The sequence below is a fragment of the Grus americana genome, chromosome 1 (genome assembly GCF_028858705.1).
Source record: "Grus americana isolate bGruAme1 chromosome 1, bGruAme1.mat, whole genome shotgun sequence".
Lineage (NCBI taxonomy): Eukaryota > Metazoa > Chordata > Aves > Gruiformes > Gruidae > Grus > Grus americana.
In genome coordinates, this window is record NC_072852.1 from 119,961,146 (window position 1) to 119,980,140 (window position 18,995).

Genomic DNA, 18,995 nt, shown 5'->3' on the forward strand with positions numbered 1-18,995 from the left:
AATCCTGCTTTGAGAGCTTGGGGTGATTTTTTTCCCCTCTTCTCAACGGGTGCCCAAACAGTAGGTATCTTTACATTAATTAAGAGAATCCTTTCATGCCTGTTACCTACACGCATCAGCTCTGGAGAATCACACATTCAGAGTTGTGAAAGGCAACCCCATCAACTGCAGAATCCATCAGAACTCATAGCGGATTCACCGTGGTATTTACTGGGCACCCTTTATGCAGTCAGGAAAGCCCATTTCATTCTGGACTGCATCAAGCAGGCTGTGCCGCTCAAAACAGATGTAGGGCTCCTGTGCTCCCAATGCAACTACCTCAGTCCTTTCCTTCTGCCAGCATGGAAATTCCTCTCCTGCGAGAGAGACGCTGTCACTGATTTACCCTCGTTGCATCCTTTCACTTCCACCATAAAGTAAGAAAGAAATTTTTGTCCCCAAGAGTAAATATTAGGGAGCAGTTACAATAAATTATACAGCGCATAATAGATGTTAGAGAGATGATGTTGACAGTCAACATGATCTCAACGTCAGAGACTCAAAACTCATGAAAAGCAGGCATTCACTAAAAGGAGAGAAGAGGTTATGTCAGGGTATTTACCTGCAAGTTTATTAGTCATTTAACTAGTGTGTCTGACTTGCTAAAAACACAAAGTAAGGAATGTCATGCCACTACTAAATTAAACCAACAAGTAAGGTAACTGGAGGTGGGGGAAGGGATTAGATAAAGTGGCATAAATTTACAGTTTTGGAATATCTGAGAACTGAAGCCAAAGGCACTGCCAAAGCCAGGTGCACTCTGCTCAGAACGCAGTTGTGGTGGAACTGGACCAGAGGCGTATCGTGGCCCAGTGTTGGAGGACATCCTGTATGTAAGCTAAAGAAAAGTTAAACATTGCTTAAATAGTGAAGAGGTAAAAATGGTAAAATGCTTTCTCAAATGAAAGCATTGTTAAAGCAAGTAAGTTAGAGGTGAAACTAAAGTGTTTTTTAGAAATAACTGTATGACAATTTGAAGAAGGCACCAAGACTGTACAGGAAGCAGATACTGTGCTTGCAGGTGTTGCTTAAGAGCATAAACAAGTTCTAGGTCAAGGGGAAAAAAGAAGAAACAAAGCAAGAATGTTACTTTTTGATCTTGACTCCTCCCAAGTGAAGGCTAACAGTGTCTGACTGGCATCAAATAGACTGGTAAGAGAAAACCATGCTACTACCTGCTGCAATACAGTAAAATAATGTGAAATGGGGAAAACAAACCCAAAACAACCCTGCACTCTGTGGGAGAACTGAAGTAATGCTGTACTAGATTTGATTTCTTATTTTAAGGTTAAGTAATATATAGTTAATGTGCCCCCTTCTGATGAAAGGCTGTTAAATTTTCAACAAGATGGGTTTAGCTTTCTCAAATACAGCAAGGAAGAATCGGGACAGTTTTGCACTACATGAATTGACTCTCAGCACAGGTTATGTTTTATTTGAAACAACGCTCTGTCAACCTGCAACTTTATATAGCGGTTACACTTGCTCACAGCACAATAACCTCACCTAACGGCCCATCGGCACCAAAAGGGAACTTTTCTTGTGCTTCCCTCCCTGCTCATGCCCAGGCTGCTCCACAGCTCGTACTCTGTGGGTTCTGTTATATACACTCAGCTACCTGGGGAAGCTGGCAGCCCAGGTTCATTTCTCCCCAGACGTCTGAGGCTTTATTGATTTCCAGGCAGGATTTGGGCAAATTCCAATACAGTTCCAACACAACAGCAACACCATCTGATCAGTTAACGTTAGAGAGGATTGCTTTGCGCATCTTCCTTAAAGCAGTTATTTACACATGAGCACATATGCAAACTCTTAGATGCCGAACAGATGAAAACATCTGATGCTTACTAATTATTGACTTTTTTTTTTAAGGTCATAAAAGCAGCACTAGGCTATCAGCTTTCAAACTGGAACTCCAGCTTAAGACTGCAACTAGTTTCCTACTTGCTACTCCCTGCATTACCACCTATCTCTTGAAAAGTACATTTTTAATAATATTAAGAACATTGTTAAGAATCAAAAACTGCACCACTTAGATTATGAGTTGTCATAGTCAATGCAGAAGCTACAGAAACATCCTTTCATAATCAAGATTTATTCGGCTTTTGCTTGGTGATCACAGACACTATTAACAATTCTGCAATTGTTTTTATTCACGTAGGTTTTTAAATCTAAAACTATAATGTTGTTTTTTTCCTATGACTATTTCAAATATTTTTCATTTGATCTTTGTAGACAAGCTGTCCTTTAAAACTGGATGTGAAGTTCCAGTATCTCAAATACTGACAACAAGTTACATCTGCCAAGCAGAAAAACTTTTATGTAGTCAGTATTTAAAGATGTAATAAAAGTTTCCAATCTTTCGCATCACAGCTACAAAATTGTTGGAAAAAATAAAGCTGCAACTACCAAAAATAACTCTGTCACAGATAAACATCACTCAGCAAGAAATCCAACACTAGGGAGCAGTTTTATTAGATAAGCAATACTACTGATGATACAACCATAGATAAAGATAAATAACTAAGATGTTAAGACATTCTTAACATGTCATTATGGATTTCCAAAGCCTGTGTTATGCTTCATTTAAAAGGATAGAAAAACTGTCCCTCACAGTCTACAGCACGTGAAGCCAAGTCAAGGCTTCAAAGCCCTCTCCTTAATGTAACATGCCATTAATTTCTGGTTTCATAGAAAACAGACAACCAGTACATGATTTTACCACTTAAAAAAAGCATTTACACTTATCTAAATATGTAAAAAAATGGGTTGAGTTGGGATTCTCTCCTTTTTAAAAATGTGTTTTCTAGAACTACTAAAAAACTTGCATTTACAAAATAGTTGATAAAAATATTCCTCTGAATTGTACAAGAAGAAAGATATAAGGACCACCAATCAAAGACTCAGTACCAGACATTACTCAGACTTAGCTTCTTTCTCGACTGCTGCATCAGATGCTGGGGTCTGAAAAGATGACAAAAAAAAAGCAGAACACTTCAATGCAGAAAGTCTCTAAGTGAATCAGCCTCTTAGTTCATAGTATTTTTAATGCACAAGTTAGTTATCTTGACATACTGAACAACTACGACTTGTTTCTACATACTGTGCTTTAGTCTTAATAAATTGGTGTCATGATCTGCTTATTTCTCTTGGATAATCACCTACTAAAACCAAGCTGTCTTGAAAAGGCTTCTATCCTCATATGCATCCCTGTGAATTTCAGAACGTTGCTATTGTTACTACTCAATACACACTGCAAAGGATTTTTATTTTTTAAAAAGAACAAAGCCCATTACAATAATTACTGCCTTTAAGACAGAAAAAGAGGGCTTTTAACCTACTAAGCTAAAAATCCCTTCACATAGGGTGTTTTTTTAGAAAAGACGCTAGAGATACACTTCAGGCATTTCAATTTCAGTGCAGCACTGGTAACATATTCTCAAATCTTACCATGTTTTAAAGTAACTAAGACTTAGAAACACAGTACTGCATTAAACATAATTTTGTAAAAATATATTAAGTGAAATGGAACTGTAGCAGCAGAGCTATACTGTTTTCAAATCAAGTCTCTATATGCTGTACCTCAACTTCAGAACAAGTTCACACAAACTCAATTAAAATTACAACTTCATTTAGATTGGAAAACTCACTGCATTTGCAATGTAGGTTAAAAAAAGGAATGTAGCATACGTATTAACATAAAAATTATACTTAGTTATTCCAAAGCTTTGCAGAATAGATTGTTTAATGACAGTAGTACCCAAAGAGGAACCCTAACACCATCAGACTTTACTGCCACCTGGGGGAAGCTTTTGCAGGATGAAGTACTGTAGCCATTTCCATTTGCAGGCATCAGTCTCTGCGAGCGTCACCAGAAGTTGTCACTGGCCCTTCCCCAGATCGTGGATTAACAATAGCATCGCTGACACTATTGTCCTGATGGAAAACAGGAATGTCCAACAGGACAGACTATACCTCTGCTGCTGCTAGACTTAGGTAGTATATTAAACCTGCCATTTTGGCTGGTGTGACCAACATGAGACCAGCATGAAGATGTGCCCCAGGAGTCATCACCCAGTCCTCATAAATTTACATTGTCTCTGCACTAGTGTACTAAATAGATCTCAGTTCACAAATACTGCCAAATTTAACTTTTGCTGGTATGGCTGAAATACTACACACACAAATTAAAAGACCACATTATGTGATAGTAATAGCCAGAGCTACACAGACAGTTAAGCCAACTAAAGAATTCCTAGTTATAGCACAACTTTTTCACAAAGATCACACTGTAACCTTGCAAATGAAGAACTGTTACCCCAAAGTAAGTTGTCCTGTACACTCGAGTACCATCCTGTACCTTCCTCACCCATCATCTACCTAAAACCCAAATACTCTTTTCCTGTACTTGAAGATCTATCCACACACTGACAGATCAGCGTGATAGCATTCACGTAGACTTTTTTTTCCTATCTAAAAAACCCTTACTTTTTTCAATGCAACAACCAGACAGGAAGCATGAATCACACATTTAAATTAAAAAAAAAAATCATCTATCTGATCAGCAAACTCCACTGAACTAATTAAAGTAGGCATTCAATATTACAGAAACCTGAAACTAATTCTAGGCCTGTTACCACATGAAAACTTGTGTTTCAGCCAGCTGTTAACAGCTGCCCTAGTAAGAGGCACCGCTTCTCCCTACAGATCTTGTCCTAAATTTGAAACTAAATTATGTCCACATTCCAGAAAAAGAATGGAGCATGGAGGATGTTTTAAGTTAGATGATCAGTGACTTCAAAACCTTCAGCAACAAGGCCATTTTAGCACAGTATTACAGCCAAGACTGATCTGGCACGTTCATTTCTTCAGCAACAACAACTACTAGTGGTTCTTGCACTTTCTCTTCCACCCCTGCACCAACCCGTTCCTTCTACCAGCAGTGTCTGCATCTATGACCCCTATAAATGTTATCTCAACTTCAGTTAAATCATTTCAACTCGGGTTTTCAGTGAAAACTGTTTCCAGTCCCAAGAAAATAAATATTGCATTTGCCAAAAAACTTTTGTAGCAAGAAGGAACCTTTCTTCCAGTAACAGCAAAGGCAGACTAAAACTCAAACCAAACCCTCTGAAAACAGACACCCCTCCACGCACACACAGAGAGCAATATCCCCTCTGTACACCCTGTACGTACTATTTTGCCAAGATCTACCCGCAGGGAAAACAGACCCTCACTGAAGGACATCATCCTGTATCGGAACTTTGGTAAAACTCACCTTTTTCCTTAATTTCAGGGACTGTTATCACATCACTGCAACTCTTATTGGGGCATCCAGAATCTTCCAGGCATATCTACTGATGTTTTAATAGCCTACATCTTTCTTTTGGCGGAAACAGGTTCTGTTGTAAGAACTGTGTATGTTTCTTATAGATATTTGGATAAACCAGTACAGTAAGTTATCCAGCTACTTTGCACCAAAGAATACAAAGCTTTACCTCTTCACTTTTAGCTTCCCCATTTTCTGCAGGCAAGTTGTCCTTTGTCTGTTCTTGGTTTGCCTCTTCTGTCTGTTTTCCTTTAGGCCCCTTTTTCCCCTTTGATTGAACTTTCTTGTCCTCAGATTTATCCTACAATGAAATAAATTTCCAGTAAGTAAATTTCTATCACCTACCAGGTGAACCTTGAAAATAATCAAAACCACACAAAACCAAGATGGACTTGCTAAACAGCAAGAGCTACTACCAACAACCAATGAGCTAATATATGGTTCAATTGCCAAACAAGTTTTCCAAACTATATATAGACAAACCATCACAGTTTCAGACAGTCAGTAAAATGAGAGGATCAAACTGGGATGAGAAGGTAACTAGATTCTAGTGGCTAGGCAGAGCAATTTGTAATACATGATTTAAACTCGTGGTGCATAAAAAATTAGCAATGCAGTCCTTCCACTTTGTAAATACAAAGCACTTCAAACACTCTTTTGCCTCATATTGACAGGCAGGAATTTCAGTAACCTAACCTAAATAAATGCACCACTTACAAGTATCATTTTCAGTGCTCCTTTGTTAGTATCTCAGTCACATCCACTGCACCTACGTAACTGTTGTCAAATGGGTAGACAAGAAGTATTTGTTCAAGAGCTACTTTCATATAAATATGTAATACATCCTCCCAGGCATTCCGTAGCAACCAAATGCTACAAAGTTTGCCTGTCCTCCAGCTGATCGCCCTATTTACACAATGTTTCTATGAATTTAGAATTACATAAATGCACTGGGTTTGACAGCATCTGTGAAACATTATAAGAAAAATTTCCAATAAATAACTATAACCCTTTTTCTGGGCAGGTACAATGACAATAAGCAGCAAGAGAATGTAATGCATTTATACCTCTAAGCATGAGACCACTACACTGGTCTGCCTTAAAATGGGTCTAATCTCATAAAAACATTGTGTGCGTTTCATAAGTATGTTCTTCAAATTATGTCCTAGTTTGTTGTCTCTGACCTAAAATTCACTCCAAGAAATTAAGTTCTCATTTTTACACATTTTAAGTACTGTAAAAATGTGTATCTCGGATTACGATGAGAAACCATTTGGTCAGAAGTATTCCATACTGTCTTCACTCCAAGCATTCTTCTTTACAAAAAACATGCATTTTCCTTACTTCATACATGCAACTTTTTAATAGCTATCTGAATACATTTCCTATTTTGCATAAATGCTCTCGTAAAGTACTGTCTTAATGAAAATACGGGTTTGTCAACCAATTGCAACTATTGGGCAAAAGTTCCGAGCGTTTTACGCCACTGGATACAAACATGCAGTAAGTTACATTGAAGAGATTCAAGGTAAAAAATAAATCCTGAAGCACCTTATGTCAGGTAACTAAATCATCAATGTCCACAAAACTTTAGAAATCCTTTGCTCTCATTTTTAGAAGATATTTTTTTAAATCCTCAACAGCACAGAGAAAAGAGTTGAAACTAGTTCCATGATAATGGAAAAAAAATCCTTTAAAAAAGTTATAAAGGCTAAACTCAGTATAACAAATTGCAATCCCAAGCACAACTACAGGCTGGAAGGAGAATGGATTGAGAGCAGCCCTGAGGAGAAGGACTTGGGGGTGTTGGTGGATGAAAAGCTCAACATGACCCAGCAATGTGCACTCACAGCCCAGAAAGCCAACCGTGTCCTGGGCTGCATCAAAAGAAGCGTGGCCAGGAGGTTGAGGGAGGTGATTCTCCCCCTTTACTCTCGTGAGACCCCACCTGGAGTACTGTGTCCCATTCTGGGGCCCCAACATAAGGAGGACATGAGCTGTTGGATCGAGTCCAGAGGAGGGCCACGAAGCTGATCAGAGGGCTGGAGCACCTCTCCTATGAGGACAGGCTGAGAGAGTTGGGGTTGTTCAGCCTGGAGAAGAGAAGGCTCCAGGGAGATCTAATTGCAGCCTTCCAGTACCTGAAGGGGCCTACAGGAAAGCTGGAGAAGGACTGTTTGTCAGGGAGTGTAGTGATAGGACAAGGGGTAATGGCTTTAAACTGAAGGAGGGTCGATTTAGATTAGATATAAGGAAGAAATTCTTTACTGTGAGGGTGGTGAGGCACTGGAACAGGTTGCCCAGAGAGGTTGTGGATGCCCCCTCCCTGGAAGTGTTTAAGGCCAGGTTGGATGGGGCTTTGGGCAACCTGGTCTAGTGGAGGGTGTCCCTGCCCATGGTAGGGGGGGGTTGGAACTAGATGGTCTTTAAGGTCCCTTCCAACCCAAACCATTCTATGATTCTATGAATTTCACAACATGTAGACACCTGTGTTTTAATAGTAAAAAAATATTTTTCTTCATTAATATTTATTTTTTAAAAAACCTACCAACTCACTCCATAATGAGCAAACTTCTCCCAACCTGAAAAAATACTGTCAGAAAAGTTTTTAAAAGTTACAAAGTTGATGCAAAGAAGCATCTTTTGATGGATAAAATACAGGAAAAAAATCGTAATTTAAAAAAAATAAAAATCATTTCACTGGTATGCAACAGTGAAATATTTCTGCAACTCATTAAAAGAAAGTACAGAGATACTTAATATGAGAAAGTAGTGAAGCTGGAGAAGTGAAATGCAATCAGAACAAAAGAGATTTTTTTACATTAATGATGAGAGAGTTTCCAAATGACAAAAGATTTTAGTGACAGTATGACTTTTAGAACAAAGAGAATCAAATGTAAAACAAGTTATTCATTTATTTGAATTGCTGCTGGTAATAGCGATTTAAAAAAAAAAAAAAAGATTGTTCACATATTCACAATACAGCAGCATTCCATGGAGGCCTCATGCAAGGTGTTCTACTTAATATTCTAAGACGACAATTGTTTGTAATGTACTTGGTTTACATGAATATGTTCCCAGCAATGAACTGTGGAAATGTTTCTTTCTAGAAGTAGCTACAGGCAGCATCATGCATATCAGTCAGCATCAACTAGCAGCACTAAGAATTAGATGCATCACACAAAGTCACCGGAAAAAAAAAAGAGAATCAGAACTGAAGTAAAATTGGAAAGCTTCCCCAAATTCTTTAGGCTTATAACTTTGAGAATGGGAATGCACTGATATTCAAACCACTGGAATGAAGGTGCATTGCTTTTAAGTAACTGTTCAGTAGGATTAACAAAATGAAAACACCAAAAAGTCTGCAAAGCAGAGATCTACAGTAGTGTATTTGAAATGCTCTTAAATCCATACGTTAAAAAGAAAAGCTTGTAACCAGAAAGGAACACTTAAAAACACATACCCACAAACCAACAGATACACAGCCTCTTTTATTTCTCCCAAGAAACAAAAAAAATGTACACCTCTGTTACTGGCACTGTGAAGGTGATACTGAAAAACTGAAAGATTGTACTAAACTAGGCTTACTTACATAGACATGTGACGACTGAAAGCTAGACTACACGAATGGAAATTCAGATCCTTTTCAGTGGCTGCCTAAGCAATTAAAATATTTTTTACTGTCCTAACACACTGCTTTAAATTGTGAGTATGTTTTATCCCCTTTTGTTAGACAGCGATGAAATACAATCCTACAGTTGCTTTGACATTCAAGTAGCTCTCCTCAGTACCAAACTACCACATAACACCTATGAATCAGTGTCCGCATTTCTACGCAATACTTTGAATGCTTAACAAGCATCTACTCAAACAGTGGTGGAAGGTACCTGCGGATACTGGGAGAAGCATCTGAAAATGAGACTTCAGCTAAATGAGTGCTCCCACAAGGAACACACAAAGACGAGTAAAAGTGTTCCGACACTGTGCACTGATGACACGAAACGGGACACCACCATGCAACTGCACAATGAACTCGAGCACCTCCTCTCCCTCCCCTCTTCCCAGTGACTCACCTTTGCTGCTAGCTTTTTTGGTTTCGGCTCTGCTTTGGCAGGAGCAGGTTTCTGAGAGGAAACAGCAAGTAAGGTAGAGATTCAGCCCTCAGTATATCCCCTTTTTGGGAGAGGCAGACACACCGCTCCGCCCCAGCCCAGCGGGGTCACCCCCCCCCTCGCTCCCGTACTTACAGCGGACAGCCGCGCCGATCGCCTCTTCGGCTACAGACGGGGAAAAAAGAGAGAAGCGGCGTGAGAGAGCGGGCGGGCCTGGAGGGGCCCGGAGCGGCCCGGGGCAGGCCCCGCCGCCCCCCCGCCGTGGGCACCTACCTCCTCGGGGGCCTCCCCGTCCGCCACCGTCACCTGCCAACACAAACAGCGCGCGTCAGGCGGCGCAGGCGCCCCAGGCCGCCGGCGGGGCGGGATGGCGGGCGGGCACGTGACGCCGCCGCTCGCCCGCCCCCCCGCCCGCCCCTTCCCGCCGCTGCCGCCGCCGCCGCTTTCGGATTTCGAGTCCCGGAGAGGCGAGGCGCTCAGCGAGTCCCCGCCGAACCTTCCAGTACGCCGCCGCCACCCCCCCAGCGGGGCCCCCGTCAGGGGGTGCGGAGCTGCCCGGCAAGGGGAAGGCGCCGGCCCCAGTCACGGAGCGCTGGCGGCCGCCGCGCCGGTGTCCGCAGAGCTGCCGCTTCCCTCCGAGCCCCGTTCCCGCGCGGTCAGACCGCCCTCCTCCCCCGCACACACACCCGCCCGTCCCTGCGGCGGTGGCCCGGGGCCGCCGCGGGCAGCGCGGTTCCCCGTCAGCAGCTCCGCTCGCTCCCGCCCGCTTCACCTTTCTCTTCGGCATGGCGAGGCTGCGCGGCGGCGGCTCCTGGCCGCGACCCCCGGAGCTGCGGCGGCTCCCGCCCGGCTGCTGCGCGCGCTGGGTGCCTCACGGCGAGCCGCTGCGGCTGCCTGCGAGCCAGCCTCGCTGCGCAGGGAAACCACCCCCCCTCCCCCCCCCATCCCAGCAGCGCCAGCGGCACCGCAACAGGATCCAGCCGGATTGGGGGGGGGGGAGGGGGGAGAAGGCGGGAGGGTGGTGGCAGGGGGCGACGGCGGGGGGACGCTACCCGCTCTCCGGCGGCCGCCGGCACCGCCCCTCCGCCCGCCCGAGGGGCGCCTCCGGGGGGCGGGGCCGCTGCCGCCAGTGGCCCCGCCCCTCCCCTTGTCGCGCGAGGCGGAATCTCTCAACTAACCACTGCCTCCCCTTGCCCGGGGGGGGGGGGAGCGGCCTCTTGATTGGCCAGCCCCTGTCACGTGGCCACACCTGTCCCCGTTTCCCCTCACACAGAGGCAGCCGGCCCGCCTGTCGCCCCACGTGCGCGGGAGAGTCGCCCCGACGCGGTGCCGCCCGCCCGGGAGGCTCGTTAGTGCTGGGGGGGAGGGGGCGTGCCCGCCCGCGGCATGGCGGAGAGCGGCGCCTGGCTGCTGGTGCTGAGCTCCGTCTTCCTCTGCAACGCTCTCAAGATCCTCCTGCCGTCCTGCTCATCCATCGTAAGTGACGTCACCGCTCCCGCCCCGCCCCGTGCAGGACGGGGGAAGGGGGGCGGTGGCGGCCGTTACTAAATCGGGGCCGCGGCCGGGCGCCCTCTGCTTTCTGCCCTGGTAGCGGGGCTGCGGGGCGGGCCTCACCTCTGCCCGCCCGGGCTCTGCCGCCGTCCGCCGAGACAAAGCGGGGTCGGGGGGAGCCGCCTGGCCCTCGGATGGCTGAGGAGGGGGTGAGGTCGCGGGGCAGGGTGTTATGGAGGCCCTCGCGGAGCTGCAGCCGTTTTGCGGAGGTGGCGGAGACATGAGGTGAAATGGAGAGGCGGGGGGAGCGGTGCCGTTTCGGGAGGTACCCGTAACGCATCCCCAGCTGTGGCTAGCAGGGCCTAGTCCTGCTCCTCGCCTTGGAAGAGGAGAACTGGAGGTGGTGAAAGCGAACAGGGTGACAGTGGGTGACTCTCGCAGCCTTGATTAAGCAGGTCTTTGAAGCAAAGCTCTGGATAATGAGTTATCAGTGTCTTAAACCGTGCTCCTGAGGCTCCAGCCCTTAGGACATTGCGGGGAATGTAAAGGACAGCTTTGGTCAGTCTTCCCTGTTTTCATCAGATGAAACAGCTGTGTTGTTGAGAAGGGAGATCAGTGGATACAGAGATTAAGGAGTTAAGCATCATAGGAGAAAACTTTAAGTCGCAAGCACTAATCAGGATGCCCCCTGGTCTGATCATAAGCATTTCTGTGAAAGCGTGGATAACAGCGTTATGGACCAATAAACTCTGTGACTGTGAAATAAACTTACATGTGAGCAAGCATGCTAAAGTACCTACTGTTCTGCTCTTTCATGTAAATAACTTCACTGTCACACAGATCCGTGCATGCTGTTCAATAAAGGATAAAAATCCTGTAAAATGTGAATTACTTTTACCAATTTGGGAAGCTGAACTCAGTGTTTCTATCGATGACTAATGAAAATCTCTGCTCAACTTTCTGCTGTGGTTTGTGACAAAGTAGTGTGATGTTCTTATTGTCTGCAGTACTGAGAACATCATCTGTGAGGAAAAAATGATGTGTCTTGAGAAAGCTAGAAAGGTTTGCTAAGGAACAGCAAGAATAAGATTTTATGTTCTTTGTGTCTTCATTTCGATGGTAAGAAGAGTTCATGAACCAACAAGCAGGTGGTGCTTCATGAAAAGAAAGTAGGAAAGTAAAAGAAAGGGAAGAAACATTTGCTAACACAACGTGTGATTACCTTTTTACATTTCTGTCAATAGGAAATAATTTTGGCCAAGAAAACAGTAAGCTGTTATAGGAAAACCACATTTAAATGCATGGGTAAGATGTAAAAAAAAAACCAAAAACCTCATAAAAATTCGTGTTTTGAGGCAGTAGTAAGATACTGCCCTAGATGGATTACAACTCTCAGCCAGTATGGGTCTAAAACTCAGGGAATTATTCAGGTAATAAAGTTTCCACATTTATTAGTTTAGACCCTTGTAGAGGCTCCTGGAGCTGGAAATGGGAATGATGAATGAGTGCAGGGCGTTGCTGGAGCTGGAAAGAGTAGGGATGAAAAGGAGTGCTTCCCCAGTCCTTCCTCTCCTGCACCTTGTCAGGTGCTTGTCATCCAAGCAGTGCATGATGAGAATTGCAAGGAGGGAGGACAGCAGTTTAGCTCAGGACACAGTGGCAGGCAGGGCCTGGGAGGTTTGAAAGGTCTTAGCAAGCAGCATCATGGAGAGTGGGGAGATGAGGAGATGAAGGCAGAAATAGAGAAGGAAAAGGCAGTTAACCATTATTAGAAAAGTTGAAAACCACTGCCCTACCGGGACGATTTTCTTTAACTCTTTTTGGTTTGCTTTAGTCAGAACAAGAGAGTAAAAAAATCTTTGGCTTTTAGGACATGTTGCAGATATTAAGCCAAGGTTTTCTTCCCGTGTCTTGATGAAAGGGTCTTGCTTTATGGGCGGCTTTTGAGCACGTAAACATATGTATATGCTTTATACATCATAAAGAACATCAGTGAAATTCTGGATAAATAACTGATGCTATGTCTTTACTTCTTAGATATCCAGATTGTTACAAAAGGATGCAGAGCAGGAGTCCCAAATGAGAGCTGAAATTCAGAACATGAAGCAAGAACTCTCAACCATTAGTATGATGGATGAGTTTGCTAGATACGCTCGTCTGGAAAGAAAGATTAACAAAATGACTGACAAGCTTAAAACTCATGGTAGAGTGCAATGTTTACTCCCTTTTCTAGTTTCTGGAAAACATTTTTCCAATTTTAAGTATATTTCTCCTTCAACTTTTTTCTTCTTCCTCTCATCCATTTGCAGTGTGTCCTTCCCTCCCCTCTTTCCTTTCTTTCTTTCTTTCTTTTTGTAGAGCTTGCTTTTGTCTTTCAGTTGTACGTAGTTCTGCATACACTGATAAGGGAGTGATTTAGATCTAATTTTTTTCTTACAAGGAATTTCCTGGGTTTCACTGTGTATTTAATCTTTCTCAGTGATGCTCATCACTGAATCATGTTTTGAACAAGTTGAGGAAGTCCTCTGCTGTTAAAAAAAGGAGTAACGCAGTAAGGCTGCCTGTCTTCACTGCAAAAGGATGCATTGCTTGGTCGGGGCTATTTGGTTGGTGTACTACAAAGTGGTAGAGAGAAAGCGTTGATCTATATACAAGGTCACCAGATGAGATCTTTCCTGTCATTTTGCAATCTTGTTTGACCTTATGAAGCAGCTTTTGTGATAAAGCTGTTGTGCTTTGTCTCAGTTAGGATTTTACAGTAGTATAATCCATCCTCTTGTGGTAGAAAGTAGGCGTAAACCTTTGGCACCAGAGCTTTTGCTCTTGCCTTTGCCCAAACTCACTAACTGATCCTAACGGGATAGGAGACTGCTTGCTTTGCCTGCCTCCTCTGTGCAGAAGGGATGGATGTTTATGTGTTCCTTGCTTGGAAAAAGGACGATGTTTACAACTGGCAGTTTTGGATTGCTTTCAGTAGTATTATTCTTAACCCAATAATTTCGGTTAAACTAGATTTGAGTAGTTCACTTAGCAACCAACAATGTTGTTTTAGAAAACTTTAGGCCACCATTATGTTTGAAGATGTGCTGTCTGCACTGGGCTGCTTTATATTGGTCTGAGGTACTGTACCAGAGAAAAGTAGGCGCAAGAGTTTTTAATACTGAACTTGACCAAGATTCATTCAGTGAAGGAATAGTCTTAACTGTGTTCCTGAATGAAATGGGGCAAAAAGTGCATCTGCTAAAGCCATCATTCTCCCCTTTTGGGAAAGGGAAAAATTTACTTTATGCTTCATCTGAAGCAGGTTCTTAAATTAGTAACCACAGTGACTATTCTCATTTGGGAATAGCGTTCTTGATTACGTGTGACGTTTCTCTGTCTAGGACATCAGTGGTTTGCAACTTTTCATAATAGCGTTAATAAGAAACTACTGTGTGATACGAACATAGCACCTTCTTGGAGAGGGGTACTTTGAATGTAGCTATGAGTCATTTGACAAGAGATTTTTAAACAGCGTAATGTCCTGATTTGAAGAGTGAAATATTAATAAATCATTTTATGTAAGTATCAGTCACTATTATAAATAATGCAAAGTAATATTTTTTTCTCTTAACAGTGAAAGCACGAACTGCCCAATTAGCCAAAATAAAGTGGGTTATAAATATTGTATTCTACATCTTACAAGTAAGTAAATATTTTATTATGAATTCAAATTACTAAACCAAATCCTCAGTAGTGTTATGATGCTCTCCTGCATTTATTGGCTGCCGTCACACACCTGTGTTTGATGTTCCAATGACAATGCATGCCAAACTGAAAGAGTTTCTTGAAACAGGAGAGATGTTGCTGATAAGGTCTGGTAATTGTAGATGGAAAGAGTTTTGAGTTTCATTTTACCTCTGTGTTTCTGGTTTTGAGATAACAAGACAGGAGTTTACCTTAGCTCTGTCATCACTGTTTTTTTTAAATTTATATATGGCACTGGACCCAGGAAATTTCTGATACCTGCAAATATATTTTGCTTATGTTTTTGAAAACAAAATATGCTTTTGATGAGGATGCAAATTTCCACTTAGAGCTGCCATACATTTCGCCACAGTGCCTCATCAGATTGTCCCTGTCGTTCAGACTTGATGCAAAAGAATTATCTGCTAATAAGGATGACAGTGGTCAGCCTGAAGATATCTTTGGGGTAACGTTAAAGCTAATTGGATTCCTAGCAGGCAAGGCTTATGGCTAAAAAGTCATCAGAATTTAAGTTACTATTGCTATGTTTGTGTATGCTAGATTGGAACCAGGGTCTCAAAAGAAATCAGTATTTTCTCACTGATACCTCATAATATTGCGTATAAAGTTAAGGTTATACTAAGTTGAAAAATATTTTGAACTTGCTTAAGAAAGATATGACATAACAAAGGAACTATTTTCTTTAATTAGAATTTGTGATGTGCATTGAGAATAGCAGTGGAAATGTACTTTGGTGTGTATTATTATCCAAGCTAATAAAAATTTCAATTCCAGGCTGCTTTGATGATCTCTCTGATTTGGAAGTACTATTCTGAGCCAGTGACAGTGCTTCCAAGCAAATGGCTTGCTCCACTGGAGCGCCTAGTAGCCTTTCCCACGGGGGTGGCAGGTAAGGACTGTATATACGGTAGTAAAAAATACATTTCCCAAGCCCATGCAGATATGGAATAGATCCTGGAGAAGATTTCAAATCAGAAATATTTTTATATGGAGGAGTCCACTGAAATAGTGGAATTGGGTTTAAAAACAGGCAAATACTTCATGGGTCTGTATCGCTTACATGTGTTTCTTATAAACTGCCGGGGTTTCATAGTAGTGTAACTCCAGAATGATTTAGGTATGCTGTCTCTTGGCATTTTGTCTTGTCTGTTCCCCACCTTTTTCCCATCACAATTCTGTTGCATTTTTACCTACTTAAATCCTTTTCTTTTGGGCAGTTTAACGAATTAACCATCACAAGGGCATCACAAGTTGTAGATAGCTGTTTCTAAGTGAAAAGTGTACTGGCTCTATGCTGATGGTATAAGTAGACGGGCAGAATGACAGGACAATGTCATGTGGAAATTTACCATCAAGCTAAAGTGCTGCTGGTGAATCTTCGTGTTAGGCTTGTAAGTCCTAACTGCCTTAGCAGGAATTGTATATTGTTGTATCTTTAATAGCTGTCTAGAGAACGGTTTGTATCCAGCACAAGTTCTGCTTCTGTGGAGGGTGGGGGAATAGTCCTTGGAAGACATTTATTTAAACAGCATTTGAAGGGATTTAAAAAGGTTCACATACATGTCTGCCTCCAAATCTCCTTTTTTGCCTTGGCTGATAATCACTTTACTGAGGAGATCGCCTTTGCATTCTAGGTGATAAAGTTGAGAACACAAAAATGTCTAAAAATCACCAAAAAGTTAGTTTCTTCACCTGTGTGCCATGTATTCTACTCATGAATAGCCATGTATTCTGTGATACTATGTGGCATGATTCTGTGTAGTCTGCAGTGTGGATGTGCTGTGTATTACAGTCGGGACACACCCTCTATTCTGTCACACCAACACAAATTTCTGTGCTGCTAGTTGGAATGGCAGGACCCTTTGAAACGGCAGTGGAAGGCCCCTGGGTCAGCAGCGAAGGTCGTGGTAGCGTTTTTCTGTGTAGCTGTATGGGGAGCAAGGGGAAAGGAGAGAAGTATGGATTTAATACTTCTAAAAAGACCGATTTAAAAGTTGGAGGAAATTTACTTTTTACCTCTCTCAAATCTTGACTTTAGGTTCTAGCAAAGTATTCTGTTACTCGCCAAGCCTTTAACTTCAGCACCTTAGATGTTTTCTGTTAGGCACACAGTGAATGTTTTTAGCTCTGGGTTGTATAGACCACACTTTGGCTCATACTCGTGTTACTTAGTACATTTTTTCCCCAGACAATCTTCAGGTTTTGTCAGGATCAGCATGGAGTTAGCTGCCATCCCTTGAAAAGAGACATTTATATATAAAAGAAAGATGTTTTGTTCCTCTTCATCTCGTAACTCTTAAGTTTCATTTTTTACGCTTCCAAACTGTTTTCAGATGCTTGTGTGCTTCAGGGTTACTGATGCAATGACTTAAATCGTGTTTTATATCTCTTTCAGGTGGTGTTGGAATTACATGTTGGCTTGTGGTTTGTAATAAAGTTGTAGCTATCATGCTACACCCTTTCAGCTGAAGGAATCCCAGTAATCCATGGAGTCTTCAACTACATTTTCATTATCACTGTTTTAAATGAATAGAAAAAAGAAAAAAGGAACAGTTGTCTTTCACGAGGTGTGAGATAATCTTTGTTACTTCATTTGGATATCAGTCAGTATTCTTTTTGATTTATTTTATCTTTCCCTAGTTTGTTTTTTCAGTTTGGTGGTCAGTTTTCAAAGAGTACCATCACTGTAGGACCTCATTTTGTGTCTATTTTGATTAAGTATGAACACTGATTCATGGCAGAACCGTAAGGCTTTGTCATGGCATATTCACCAATATCTAAAAGCATTGGATTTGTTTTTAAGTTGGAAACACGCTGGCGTTAGGAATTAATTTGGGAGCTTTACTGTATAATATGGCAGTTTCACCCAGAGGTGGGATTATGTTTGGTGACAAGCAGTACTAGAGGACAGAGGTGTAGGTGTTGTGGTTGGCTTAGTGTAAAGCAGAATTAGTTTCCTCATTGTTATTTTTTACACTAGAATTGGTGTATTCTTGGGCTGTCTCAGAAAATGCAGTATTGACATATGTGCAGAATCAACCTTTTATCTCTTAAGAGACTCACTCAGTTGCCAAATACAGGATGGCTGGCTACTTTTTCCTCCCTGACTTTTAAAATTCATTGAACACTTGAATTTTTTCCTATGTTCCTTTCCTTCCTTGACATTTTTTCTGCTTCCCAAACTGAATGAGCATGACTGAAACTATTTCTTTCCATGTTTTGGGAGGAAAGGTCTGGCCATTTTTCTCAAGCTGCATGTTAAGAAAGAGAAGGTAGAAGACACCTTCGGAGGACTACGTTCCTAGGGCTTTAGCATATATTCATGACAGTCTGGGATAGCCTGAAACAGCTATGGAAATGTAAAAAGGCAAATTAGCCATTTAAATGTCTGATGAATGGTAGCAAGTAGGAGCAGGAGGGAAAACAATTTTCTGTTTTGGACCAAATCTTTCTTGCTCTATTTAAGTACAGGGAACAGTCACAATATTTTGAATTTAAAGGTGAACAGAATTCTTCCTAGTACCGTGCCTGTAGAACAGCGACAAAGTTGCGTTATCTTCCCTGCCACGGTGGTATCTGCAACCCTGTCGTTGCTGCCCCGTAAGACAAATAGGTGGGTTTATAAAGTTCTTGTTCCACACCTCCTTTTTATTTTTGATGTGAGCCTGAACAAAGCTCTGAGCGACGCCTTTCCCTCTTCTGCTGGGCTTTGGCAATTCTGGTTCCGCTTCCCACTTTGTATGGCGGAATCCGTTTGTTACGTTATTTCAGGTCCTTCAGCTTCCTGCAGGAGCAAAGGGGCTAGGGCCCCTCTGTGATTAGCACTGCATTGAGAAATTAATTCAAAAGGTCATGATACATTGTATATATGCATTAATTTTATTTTTTAATGTTAATTTTTAAAAAATGGTTTTATGTTAGGGATGACATTTAGCCAACATGAAAATGGATGCATTAAGTATCATCAAGAAAAAAAATGTTGTGATTGAATGTTATGTATAATTGTGGTTTTATTAACTAAATAAAGCTTTTCAATCCATCTCAGGTTTTCTAATCCATTTTTCAATGTTAATTAAAATTTTCCTAAAAAAAAAAACCCAAACCAAAATCAGCCCCCCGTGTTCTTGCATAAGGAGATACTGTTGGAATCAACTGATTTTTTTGTTTTTAAAGTATTCAGGACAGATTATTTAACTATGACATTGACATATTTCTGAATCTAAAGATGTGGCTAAAGATATTTCTACTTAGCTTGTCACGGACTTTACCACAGCGAA

General features: G+C 42.1%; 2 protein-coding genes across 3 annotated transcripts; one reads left to right on the plus strand and one right to left on the minus strand.

The window, feature by feature from the left end:
• Positions 1–2,115: 2,115 nt before the first annotated feature.
• On the minus strand, positions 2,116–10,578 carry HMGN1 (high mobility group nucleosome binding domain 1). The gene is made up of 6 exons (XM_054812789.1): positions 10,253–10,578; positions 9,754–9,786; positions 9,616–9,645; positions 9,442–9,492; positions 5,538–5,669; positions 2,116–3,003 (listed from the first exon to the last, which is right to left on the minus strand). The coding sequence occupies exons 1-6, from the start codon at positions 10,265–10,267 to the stop codon at positions 2,956–2,958; spliced, it is 309 nt and encodes a 102-aa protein (XP_054668764.1). The 5' UTR covers positions 10,268–10,578; the 3' UTR covers positions 2,116–2,955.
• Positions 10,579–10,711: 133 nt separating this feature from the next.
• On the plus strand, positions 10,712–18,762 carry GET1 (guided entry of tail-anchored proteins factor 1). Of its 2 annotated transcripts, none has more exons than XM_054812787.1 (5): positions 10,712–10,956; positions 13,009–13,174; positions 14,588–14,655; positions 15,493–15,607; positions 17,114–18,762. In XM_054812787.1, exons 1-5 carry the CDS (start codon positions 10,867–10,869, stop codon positions 17,185–17,187), a joined length of 513 nt encoding a protein of 170 aa, XP_054668762.1. In that variant the 5' UTR covers positions 10,712–10,866; the 3' UTR covers positions 17,188–18,762. The 2 variants fall into 2 exon arrangements, with proteins under 2 accessions (XP_054668762.1, XP_054668763.1); XM_054812788.1 differs by lacking the exon at positions 10,712–10,956 and adding an exon at positions 11,051–11,180.
• The last annotated feature ends 233 nt before the right edge of the window (positions 18,763–18,995 follow it).

Bases quoted from the DNA above. Each gene is read 5' to 3' on its own strand.
- HMGN1 (XM_054812789.1), bottom strand. The intron at 9,646-9,753 runs GTAGGTGCCCAC...CCCCGTCTGTAG, and splicing joins ACGGGGAGGCCCCCGAGGAG to CCGAAGAGGCGATCGGCGCG. The intron at 9,493-9,615 runs GTAAGTACGGGA...GTTTCCTCTCAG, and splicing joins GATCGGCGCGGCTGTCCGCT to AAACCTGCTCCTGCCAAAGC.
- GET1 (XM_054812787.1), top strand. From the start codon at position 10,867: ATGGCGGAGAGCGGCGCCTGGCTGCTGGTGCTGAGCTCCGTCTTCCTC. The intron at 13,175-14,587 runs GTAGAGTGCAAT...TTCTCTTAACAG, and splicing joins TGACAAGCTTAAAACTCATG to TGAAAGCACGAACTGCCCAA. The intron at 15,608-17,113 runs GTAAGGACTGTA...TATCTCTTTCAG, and splicing joins CTTTCCCACGGGGGTGGCAG to GTGGTGTTGGAATTACATGT.